The 12603-nt window shown below is 37.0% G+C and overlaps 1 protein-coding gene across 5 annotated transcripts in view; it reads left to right on the plus strand.

The window, feature by feature from the left end:
* The window catches only part of ENOPH1 (enolase-phosphatase 1), a 54020-nt gene that overhangs the window by 20312 nt on the left and 21105 nt on the right, over window positions 1-12603 (plus strand). For 4 of the 5 annotated variants that reach the window (XM_037830099.1, XM_037830101.1, XM_037830098.1 and 1 more), the window contains 2 exons: window positions 6726-6827; window positions 10348-10550. In XM_037830099.1, the coding sequence (XP_037686027.1) occupies window positions 6726-6827; window positions 10348-10550 (305 nt within the window). Of the gene's footprint in view, window positions 1-6725; window positions 6828-10347; window positions 10551-12603 lie in introns of those variants that run through there. The other variant, XR_005215902.1, reaches the window with a different exon arrangement.

Raw genomic sequence — 12603 nt, forward strand, 5'->3', positions numbered from 1 at the left:
TGTTCAGAGTTAATTGTTTGAGACCTTGCACATTTTATTTCTGTGAGTTCTCTGACAGCAGAGGCTGTGGTTCATAACTCTGTTATCAGAAGTGGCTGGCACTTCGTAGATCCTTGGTAAATATTCAATGAAAGAGTTGGTTATGCTTGTGATTTATCTTCTTAGAACTTTTGTGCTATTATGTATCACTACATTTGAGCCAAAGGTGATCCTTGCCCAGTTTAAACATTTGTTTGTGATGGAGATTATAATGAGTGGTTGGTGCCAGTTGCTTTCCATACATTATCTCCAATAACTGCAACAACTTTGCCTGGTATTTTCATTCCCATATAGCAGGTGAGAAAGCTGAGGCTCAAAGAGAAGTTACTTGCAAACAGCTAGAAAAAGGCAGAGCTAGGCCCTGGGCCTGGCATGCTGTGCTGAGTCTGTACTCTTTGTTTCCTCCCACGGAGGTTATGGACTTGGGTTCTGGATTGATAGGCTCTTTGTGAATTGTTTTTGGTACCAGTAAAGCTGAATGTAGGAAATGGACTTTGTGGAGCACATTGAAGTACAGCCCTGGATGCATGTTATATAACCTTTGAGTACTTCAGTTCTTCAGTTACTGGGAGGCCCTTAATTCCAGTGTTCTCCCAGGAATGCTTCCAGTTGTATTGGAGTTGGGGTATAATGGAGGCAGAACACTGAAGGACAACCACGTGAGAAAGAAGCAGATGTAGGATAAGGGATCCAGGTTGGCTTGTTTGTGTTTTAATTGTGAAATATTATAAATAGACAGAAATAAATACTAATGTAATGATATCCATGTACCCAGCACAGGGCAAATCAGATTTTGATATTATGTTTGTTTCAGATGTTTTTTTTTATTAAGATTTATTCACATACCATACAACCATCCAAAGTATATAATCTGTTGATTACATTACCATCATATAGTTGTTCATTCATCACCCCAATGAATTTTTTTAAACATTTTCCTTGTATCAGAAAAAGTGAAAGCAAGAATTAAAAAAACAAGAGGAAAAACAGAACACCCACATTGTCCCCCCCCCATTCTTTCTTTAGTTTTTTTTTTTGCCTCCGTGTTTCTACTCATCCATCCATACACTGGACAAAGGGGACTGTGATCCACATGGCTTTCCCAATCAATTTGTAACCCCTCATAAGCTACATTGTTATACAATTGTCTTCAAGATTCAAGGGTTCTGGGTTGTAGTTTGATTGTTTCAGGTATTTACTGCTAGCTATTCCAATTCATTAGAACCTAAAAAGGGTTATCCATATTGTGAGTAAGAGTGCCCACCAGAGTGACCTCTTGGCTCCTTTTGGATCCTCTCAGCCACTGAAACTTATTTCATTTCATTTCACATCCCCCTTTTGGTCAAGAAGATGTTCTCCATCCCATGATGCCGGGTCTAGATTCCTCCCCGGGAGTCATATTCCACCTTGCCAGAGGGATTTACATCCCTGGGTGTCAGATCCCACGTAGAGGGGAGGGCAGTGATTTCACCTGCCAAGCTGGCTTAGCTAGAGAGAGAGGGCCACATCTGAACAACAAAGAGGCGCTCAGGAGGAGACACTTACGCATAATTATAAGCAGGCCTAGCCTCTCCTTTGCAGTAACAGACTTCCCAAGGGCAAGTCCTGTGATAGAGGGCTCGGTCCATCAAACTGCCAGTCCCCAATGTCTGTGAGCACATCAGCAACCATCAGATCTCATTTTAAAGAAATGAAACATTAAGTATATAATTGAGGCCTGAGTACATCCCATTTTGTGTTAGCGTTTTAGTCATGTTGATAAAAATATAGCTATAGTGCATTCATTTTTAACTGCATTGAGTGCATCCATATGTAATGTTTAGTTGAATGAATGTACCTCAATATTTATTCTCCAGCTGATGAATATTTAGATTGTTTCTAGTGTTTTTTACTGTTCTACACAGTACTGCAATAAAATCCTTTTACTTGCCTTTTTGTGCACAGGCCTTAGAGTTGCCCTGTGGTGTGTGCCTAGGAGAGGAATGGCTGTGGATGCGTACCTTCAGGTATACTCCATCTTTTCAGAAGGCATTCTCAAGTAGGGGACTAGTTTGTAGTCTCACCACAGTGCTTGAGAGTAGGGAAGAGATGTTAATAAGTAGGAGAAAGGAAAGAATAAGATGGGACATGATATGGGCAGGATGGGAAAACTTAAGTATTTAAAGAGAATCAGATGTATAGCGATAAAGAGAATCTCTTGCAGAAAAAGAAGGCTGTCAATCTTAGTGCATTTTCCTTCTTTTAGACCAAGAATGAGTTTTTATTGAGTGTAAACAAGAATTTCTTTTGCCAAGTATGCTGAAAATTTTGCCTTATCACACTGTGTGCTTCTGAATCTGCTGAATGATCCATTACTTACTAGGTTACCACATGAGAACAAGCAAATGAATGACTTCTTTATTTTGCTTGGGCAGGTGAAGTTTGAATAATGTATTGTGAAGGGAGGTAAGCACTTTGGCCCTACCATTTAAAAAAAAATAGTACTTTTACTTCATGTTAATATAATTTAACATCCATGATCTGTTTATTTAAATGAAATGCTTAGATGAAAACCTAAACTGCTACAGTCACTGAAACATAGTGACTGTTCTTTAGACTACTTATTAACTACAGGATGCACATGATATAATGCACAATATTCCCCTGTGTCCCAATCCTCAGTCCTTTTTTCTGCCTTCCCTGCTACTGCTTCAGTATCCAATATGAAACTATGGCTCTTTTGGCTTAAGTTTGGGGGGTATTTAATTAAAACTGCCATTCTATGTGTTATATCCACAGTCCAGTAATTTATTTTCAATTTGAGTAATTTCAGGTTCCAGAAACAAAACTGAAAACAGCAATATTTTGTTTGAATTCTCTCTTCTGTACACTCAGTGATCTAAAACACCATATTATCCAACATACACAAACCTCAGGGAAGGATTAGTAAATGCATACAGATTGGAATCACAGTGTTCTTTGTTCCTGAATGGAATGGTCCCACAGAAAAAGCATTGGATACAGCACAACATTAGGGCATCTGTTATACACAAAGTGAGCAAAACACACTTGCATTTTCTATATGCATATTGGGGAAACTTGCATAGGTTGCAGGTCCTTTCAGGCTCATTTAAAAATGAGGCACTTACCATTTTTTTTTTTAAAGCCATAATAATTTTCTTGTATTATATATTTTCATTTGGGAGTGCAATTTAAGTTGAACTGAGACTTGGGTCTTCCAGAATGTGAAAAAATTCAGATAATGTAGCTAAACCTCTGTTCATTCTGGTCATAGGAAGCACTATGCACACTAGAAAAACACAGTTTTGTTCATATTAATCTATTAATTACCTCCTGACCATATCATTCCTCAGGGATGTTAGCAGGAAATAAAAATTTTCTGCCAGAAGCTTGCATCTAGGAGGAGGAGGAAAGAGAAGAAAGACACAGAGCACAGATTTTCAAAGTGTTGTTATCTGAACTCTTTACAAAGCTGGGCTGCAGGCTGGTTCTGGTTGGCACTAATCAGAAGAGGCCTGTGTTTTGTTTGGCACAAATGACTGGTTGGTGATAGCACATACTGGTGCATCATTAACTGGAGCCCATTCTTATTCTTACCTCCAGTGAGCTCACTTTGCAGGGAATAGGATTGCTTCTCTTCAGAGCCTTCTGTGGTATGGAGACATTTGAAAACCTCTGACTTATGTGAGCCACAATCAAGTGACCCTACCCTAGAGCCTTTGCACATTGCTGTTCCCTCTGTGTGGAACATTCTCTCCTCTAGTCTTCTTTGAGTTAATCCTATTTTCCTTTGGTGGTATTTGGAGTATTTTTTCCCTCAAGATCCCTTCATACTCTAAATTGTTAAGAACTCAAAGAACTTTTGTTTATGTGGGTTATTTCTATCAATATTTACCATATTAGAAATTAAAACTGAGAAATTTAAAAATATTTTAAAATTCATTTTAAACAAAATAAATAAATATTATAACTATGAAAAGTAAATATATATATATATTGTTTTGGAATATATGGTTAGAAGTGTGGCATTGTTTTACATTTTTATAAGCCTTTTTAGTGTGATGCAGATGGATTCTCCTATGTGCATTCTGTCTGTTGTGATATGTCAATATGTACATCATGTAGCCTCTAGATAACTCCATTGTATACTCCTGAAAGAATGAAAGTGCAAAAGACAAATGACATCTTAGTATTCTTATGAAAATAGGTTTGACCTCATGGGTCCCCTGAAAGGGTCTCAGGAACCCCCCAGGGATCCTGCATCACACTTTTGAGAACCATCCCTTAGATCTCAATTCTGTTGTCACTTCTCCAGCGAAGCCTTCCCTGACCTAACTCACTAGGTCAAATTTTTCTGCTTTATGCCTGTTTTAGTTTCCCAGGCTGCTAAAACAAATAGCATACAGTGGGTTGGGTTGATAACAGGACTTTATTGGCTCACAGTTTCAGAGGCTAGAACGCTTACTTCCTCCCAAGGTCAGTGTCTTCTGGCTGGCTGGCATTCTCTTGAGTACTTTGGCTTTTCCATCCCATGGCAGTGCACATGGCGATGTCTTCTCCATTTTCCTCTGGGTTCCATTGACATCTGGTTTCTGGCTGCTCTCCTGTGGCTTCTCTTCTGTGTCCAATTTCCTTTGCTTGTGAGAAGTTCAGCCACATTGGATTAGTGCCCACCCTCATTTAGTTTGGGTACACCTTAACTGATAACATCTTTAAAGGTCCTGTTTACAAATGGGTTCACATCCACAGGACCAGGGCTTGGAACCTGAATATGCCTTTTGTGGGAGGCATGATTCAATCCCCAACATGCCCCAGTAGTGCTATGTACCTATTATTTGTAGCATTTATTGATCTTTTTAAGTTTGTCCACCATCAAGCTTCTTGAGTTTAGGGACCATCTCACAAATTGCTCACAGTTCTGTCTCTAGCTCTTAGCATTACTGCTCTATACTATATATATATTTACTATTCAGTAATATTTGAATGAACAAATGAATGAATGAATTGAAATGAGTGCTCTTCTTGAATTCAACTCGATTATAGTTTCTCTAAAACTGTAAAGCCTTCTCTTATTAATTGTGTACTTGGGGTCTACCCTCACAGCATATATTCTTTTTTTTGTTTTTTTTAGACTCTGATTATTCCTAAAACTGCTGTAGAGCTGTTACGCCCTGGATTTGCACAGTATTCAGCTCATACTCTGTTTGTCTCATGATTGCACTGCATCATAACTCTGGTTACTTGCCAGTCTTCCCAACTAGATTTTTAGGCTTATTGATAATAGGGTCTGTGCCTTGCTTATCTTTTTCAGTCCTCTTTGCCATGCCCCACTCAGGATATAGCATATTTTGGCATATAGTAGGTGCTAGAAAAAAATTGTCCAGTACACCACATACGTGATTTGAAAAAATGCATATGCTACACTTGCAAGTAAATGTAAAAATTTGGACCTAAGATAAATCATATTTCCAATGCATGGATTACTTACAGATTATTATTGAATTGCTTTGCATTATCATTTTTTAATGCATTTTTTATTATGAACTTTAACATATACATATATATAACAGTGATAACTTTCAAAGTACGATTTAACAAGTAGTTAGAGAGCAAGTTTCAAAGAATGTCATGGGTCACAGTTCCACAACTTCAGCTATTTCCATTATTGTAAAATATAACATACATACAGAAAGGTATTAACTTTCAATGTACAGCTCAACAAGCAGTTATATAGATAATTTCAAAAATTATTATGGGTTATAGTTCAGTTTCAGTTCTTTCCTTATGAAATTTAGGCTATATACCGAAAGGTGAAGGCTTTCAAAGCACAATTCAATGAGTAGCTATAGAGCAAATTTCAAAGGATGTTATAAGTTATAGTTCCACGTGTCATTTACCTCCTTCCAGCTATTTCAACACCCCAGCATTAAATATATATATATATTCATAGACATTTGTTAAATCTTTTCTTGTTTGTTGCTACCCCTTCCTCTTACTTAATCTCTTTCTCCATCTTCAGGAGTGTCTAGGCAGTGACCATCCTAACTTGTTCATGTTGAAAGCGGGTGTCAACAGTATGGAGAAGGGGGTCATTCTTTCTATAGGATACTCTATAGGTAGTTTGATTACCAAGAAAGAATCATGGTTATCCATTTTGGTTTTATTTTTTTAAACATTTGTCATACATGGACATCATTCTTTCAGCAGACAGTTGAGTTATGTACATGTGCTAAGTATTGTGGTGTATACTGGGGTTTCAGCCATGAGCATGACATACTCGATCCCTGCTCTCAAGGACCTGTGGCCTAGCAATCTAGTTCAGGAGTGCAATCTGTAAAAGGCCGGGCAGTAAATATTTTAGGCTTTGCCGACCTCTGTCCCAACTACTCAACTCTGCCTTTGTGGCTCCAAAGTAACCACAGACACTAGGTAGACAAATGGGAGTGGCTGTGTCCAATAAAACTTAATTTACCAAAACAGGCAGTGGACCTGATTTGGCCCACAGTTTATAATTTGCCAACTCCTGGTCTAGTTCATTCATTTTTCCGTCTATCTCAACAGCAATTTTCATCAAGAGTACCACTGATTTGTTCACTATAACCATCTGAAGTGAGATTGTAAAAGAACTTGATGTCATGCAAATGACTAAAGTTAACTCTTATTTTTTCTTTCACTCTTTTATCCAGGACATTTTATTTCCATACATCAAAGAAAATGTTAAAGAGTATCTGCAGACACATTGGGAAGAAGAGGAGTGCCAGCAGGACGTCAGTCTTTTGAGGAAACAGGTTGGAACATTTTTGTTCCATTGCTTCCACATTCCCAAGTGTCTTAGAACTAAGGGTGGCTAGAGACTTAGGCCTCTGATGCTCTGAGCATGTTCTAAAGTAAGTGCCCTGGATTCACAGGGGATGGATGTTGCAGCAACTTGGCTGCTTAGGAATTCACAGTATATAATTTAATGGCCTGATTATAGCAGTTAGTTATCTCTAGAATTGCTTCTTTCAGGAGGCTATTTAGATTGCATAAGAATATCTTGTTTCTATAAAACTAAGCCCTTTCTGGGTGGAATGCCAAAAGTTATGTACAGTTTCATCTGATTTTTCATTAATGTCTCTAAGTGACAGCATCTTAGCACACCATCATTCTCTACCCCCTCATGCCTCACAGTGTAAGCCCCTATGTCTCCTCCTGTATCCAGTGCTCCTAGGTCCACACACCCATACTAATCTACAGACTTCTCACTCCAGCTCACCCCTGGCCCAGCCTTCATACCCATCTTGGTCCCAGGTGCTCTGTTCTGCTGCTCTTCTGCCTCCTGTTTTCAGTTTGTTTTCTCCTTCCATGTTGGGTGCTGTGGAGCTCCTGTTCTGTTTTTTTCTTATGAAAATTGATTCAGGGGCAAAGGTCTTACTTGGTATTCAAAGCTAAGTCTAGTTCAGTTTCCACATTGGTTACTGTGGAATGCTCTGTAAATTTTTCTTACTATTAGGAGTTAGATTTGGAAATCCAGTTACATCCTTTGGGCATAGGGTATTTGGGTTTGTTGAATTTTCTAGATAACATAAGGTTAATCTGAAACACTCCCCTACGTTACCTTTTGTTGTTTCAACCCTTGTTGTAATATATACACATATTCTCCCAGAATGTCTTTAGAGATTGGACTTTTGCAGTGCCAGAGTCATCATTCTGTGTAGCTTTTAGGATAGTTGCAAGATGTGGGAGACAGTAGGAGACTGAATATGAACCAATCCTAGATATTACTTCACTAGCTTCTTCTTTTCTTAGAATTCCAGGCATAAACTGATTTTATTGAGCTGTACTTTGTTTGCTCCTCTGTTATAGTGCAGAGAAAATGATCAGATTTAATTGAAGTCCTGGTTTGTTGATCATAGTAAGTAAGTAAATCAGCAAATGAGATCTTACTCTGTCATTATATCTTTATATGCTCTCTTTCCTCTCACATACACCACACCTCTAGGTTTAATTTTCAGCTTTAGCAATCTAGGAATGGTAATATAAATTTTTTTCCCAACAGTCTTATTCACACACTGTACATTTCATTCAAAGTTTACAACCAGTGGCTCTTCGTATAATCACGGAGTTGTGTTTTCATCACCACAGTCAATTTGAGAACATTTCCATTACTCTAAAAAGAAAAATCCCATACCCCGAATACCCCCCTATTACTGACACTTAGCCATTGGTATGGTCCCTTTGTTATAATCCTGGTGAAATAATATTACAATATTACTCTTAACTATAGTCCATAGTTGCATTAGGTGTATTTTTTCCCCATATACTACTATATTATTTTTTTATTTTTTTGAGAATTTAAGTGTTTTTATTCATTGTACACTATGGTTTAGTAAATCAGTAGATGAATAAAGAATTATTTGATGGCTGAATTAAAATGTAAGCATGTAGACTTTTCAAAAGTAAATTTTACATGTGATGGTGAAAAACATGCATAAAAGGTTGTACATGATTAAATGAAGTGTTCAAATTTAATGAATCCTGATGCAATATAGAAAATCACTAAAATTACTATACTTATAAGCATAAGGCAAGTGCACTAAGGAGTAACACAACACATATGAACTCTGTTCTCCTTTCTTCCACAAAGACCTCATTTATCAAGTGATTTTATTTTTTCATAGGCTGTACCAGTAAAATGAAAGTGGGGTTGAAATACAAATTGCTTGTAATTTTACAATTCTGGGTTGACTCTGAATAATTTGGCAGTACATTTTGAAGCCTTTTGGGCAAAGGCTAATTCCTTTTGTTCTCTAAATATCAGAGTTAAGTAATGGCTTCATGTTCTTTGTAAGTATATTGAATGCCAGGCCAAAAAAGAACAGGCAACTTCTTTGAGGGCATTGGTTTACCTGATGATTGGACTGGTAAAATACAGGAAGCAGAATGATAAGTGAAAATTATAATATATATAAGTACAAAGTTGGAAATACACAAGACTTCTGGCAAGTTTAGATTTTCTAATTCTTATCCTGAAAAGGTAGCATCTCAATGAACAGATGTTTTGATTCACTTTGTGATATGGTTCCTACTTTCTTCCTCACAATCAGTTCCAGGTTTCAGTTTGCAGGTCATGGCTTCACAGCAAAGATTGGTACACTCCTTTAAAACACATACAGCATGTTAAAAGTAGGTCCAAAAAAATAAATAAATAAAATTTTAAAAAATGAAAAAAGTAAAAAAAAAAAAAAAAAAAGGGTCAAACTTTGTTTTTCCCATAGACCTGAGTCATAGGATTCTGGTACAAGATGGAAATGAAACCCCACTTTTTAAATTGCCCTGCTATGCAAATTCTAATCGAAATGACCCAGGAAATTTAATATTAGGAAAAAATGTTTTGACTACTCTATTATTAACACCTTGTAATAGTGACATACATTTGTTCTAGTTCATGGAAGAACATACTTATATTTCTGCTATTAACCATAGTCATCATCCACAACAGGGTTCGCTATGTTATTCAGTCCCATGTTTTATCCTCTAGCTTTCCTTCTAGTGACATATATGATGCTTAAGTTCCCCTTTAAACCACAATCACACCCATAATTTGGCCCTATTAATTACATTCACAGTAATGTGCTACCATCACCAGTATCCATTTCCAAACATTTACAATCAACCTTATTAAAAATTCTGCACAAATTAAGCATCAGCTTCCCATTCCCTACCCTCATTCTAACTCCTGGTAACCTATACTCGAGAATTTAACTCCATGAGTTTGCTCATTATGATTAGTTCATATTCGTGAGACAATATTTGTCCTTTTGTGTCTGGCTTATTTCACTCAACAAAATGTCTTCAGGGTTCATCCATGTTGTTGCATGCATCAGGACTTCATTCCTTCTTACTGCTTAATATTCCATTGTATGTATATACCACATTTTGTTTATTCCTTATTCATCAGTTAATGGACACTTGGGTTGTTTTCATCTTTTGGCAATTGTGAATAATGCTGCTATGAACATTGGTGTGCAAATGTCTGTTCACATTCTTGCTTTCAGTTCTTCTAAGTATAAACTTAGTAGCAGGATTGCTGGATCTTATGGCAATTCTATGCTTAGCTTAGGAATGATAATGTAAATTTATTATAATTCAGTTTCTTTTAGGAATTATTCCTAGCATTTCAAGGTATATGATATTTTAATTTACAATAAGTGCTAGGGCTAATAAGAGTTGAAGAAAATTGGTATGCCTGGCTCTCATTTCTGATATTAAATGATCTTTTTTTTTTAATAAGCATAAAGTAAACTTCATGCTGTTTATGACTTAAAGGCTGAAGAGGATATCCATCTGGATGGGGCTGTTCCAATCCCTGCAGTATCTGGAAATGGGGTGGATGACCTGCAACAGATGATCCAAGCTGTGGTAGATAATGTGTGCTGGCAGATGTCTCTGGACCGAAAGACCACGGCATTGAAGCAACTGCAGGGCCACATGTGGAAGGCGGCATTCACAGCAGGGCGCATGAAAGCAGAGTATGTAGATGCTCAAGTGACTTTTAAACATTTCACCAGCCGCAAATCCAAATATATTTTTCACTAGTCCTCTCTCTCCACTGTAAGCCACATGATTTGTAAGCTAGTTGGAATCAACATTCTTTTTATTTAAAAAAATGAGAGTTTTGTTTTGTGTTTTCAAAGGCATTCCACCCAACTAAATTCCCCAGACCCACATGTTAGGTTTATGGAGTGATTGAAGGGCTTTTAATTCTCATTTAAAACAGCTTTGTGGAAAATGATGAATTCCTTGAACGAAGTGATGTTTGAACCTTAACACGTGGATCACAGCACGATCAGACTGCTTCACAGGACTTTTAGAGAAGTAGGAATGCTATGAAATTATGCACTCTGTCACTTTGGGTTACTCAGAGGGTCAGCAGTGCTACTCTATCCTGAGCTTTTTTGAGCAACTTCCACAGACCCTCTGATTTTGGGTTGTGGAGTTCCTGATAGAACACCTGCCTAAGGTGACTCGTGAATCTTGTATTGCTGAGCAGTTCTTAATAAGACACTGTCACTTCAGATTTTAGGCCTGATGTACACCCAAAAATCCAAGGTTATTTTTAGCTGCCTATATTTCATTTGTCTTTCTGTCAAATGAGATGTTATTCCTTTATAAACTTTACAAGGAGCTTCTACCTTTTAAAGAATGCATTGGAATTTTAGGATAGGCCAATAATCTGGGAATCTCAGCTAGTTCACTTTGTAAAACACTCAAAAAGTAGAGCCTGGAGACTACTCCCAGTAGTTAGTTAACCTTTACTTCTCTTGGTCTTGGTTCCTTATCTATAAAACCAGAGGCTTAGAATAAATTATCTCAGACTTCTAAGCCCACTTTGATTAATAATTGTGCAAGTTAATTGTGGAGCAGTCCTATCTCCGTAAGTGCAAAGTAACACAATTTAAATTACATGTACTAGTTTTGAATTTGTTGATCTTTCCTTCAGTTATTTCAAAGAGGGCTATATATGTTGTTTTATTTCTATTCAGAAGGTCTATTAATTCAATGAGAGTGAAGTTGATTAAATTCAGTTGAGAGCAGGGACCCCAAGGAACTAGTTCAGTTGTATAAGCAATAAAGTTCAAAGTAAGACCTGAAGCTTGGGATTTTATGTTGGAGTACTTTATCAGTAGGGGTGCAAATCTGTAGCGGACTCTCCTAAAAGTATAAGAAGTCGGAGTTTCTTGGTTTCTTATGTTTTAACTTTGGCAGCAGTTATAAAGATCATTGTATCATTTATTAGCAGTTTTAATAGTGTGTATGTATGCAAATAAATACATGTTCAGAACAATCCAGAAAATATTGTAGAATTAAGAATTACTTTCTATAAATAAAGCATATTACTTTACAGAAGGTCCTCAAGCAGGATTGTTTTATTAAATACAAAAAAAAAAAAAGGACAGCATCTAACATTTATGTAGTGCTTACTTTATGCTAGGCACCGTTTTAAGTGCTTTCCATATATTAACTCACTTAGTGTTCTTAATGACCCTATGAGGTACTGTAACCATCCCCTTTTGTAAAACTGGGGCAAAGTAAGGTTAAGTAACTGTCCTAAGGTCACACAGCTGAAGTTCACCCAGATGAAAGTTAATTTCATTTTACAAAAAAGAATAAAAGAAGCATATCTTTGTAGAAAACAACCACGATCTCAGTGCCTGCATTTGGGTAGATACATCCCATTAATGTGGATCAAAGTGATCTCAGCTATCAGGATATAATTATTAGGTATATTTGCTTTCTATAATTTACCAAATGCATGACCAGAGTAGGAAATCTTCAAAGGGAGAACTGAGTGTTACTTATATATAATGCTGATTGACAACTGCTTAGGGTCTGATTTACTACTGAGGCTGATATTTGTATGTAAATTTCTTTAATTATGCTCTCAGCCTAGAATTCTGTGTCATAACCATTTCTACATTTGGTAGTTTTAGTAAAGGAGAGTGAACTGCATTGTCACTGGAATTGGAAATTAGCACTCTGAGGGTGGTAAGAAGAGAAGCGTTATATTGGGTGCTGCCATAC

This window comes from Choloepus didactylus, chromosome 3 (assembly GCF_015220235.1).
Source record: "Choloepus didactylus isolate mChoDid1 chromosome 3, mChoDid1.pri, whole genome shotgun sequence".
NCBI classification, from domain to species: domain Eukaryota; kingdom Metazoa; phylum Chordata; class Mammalia; order Pilosa; family Megalonychidae; genus Choloepus; species Choloepus didactylus.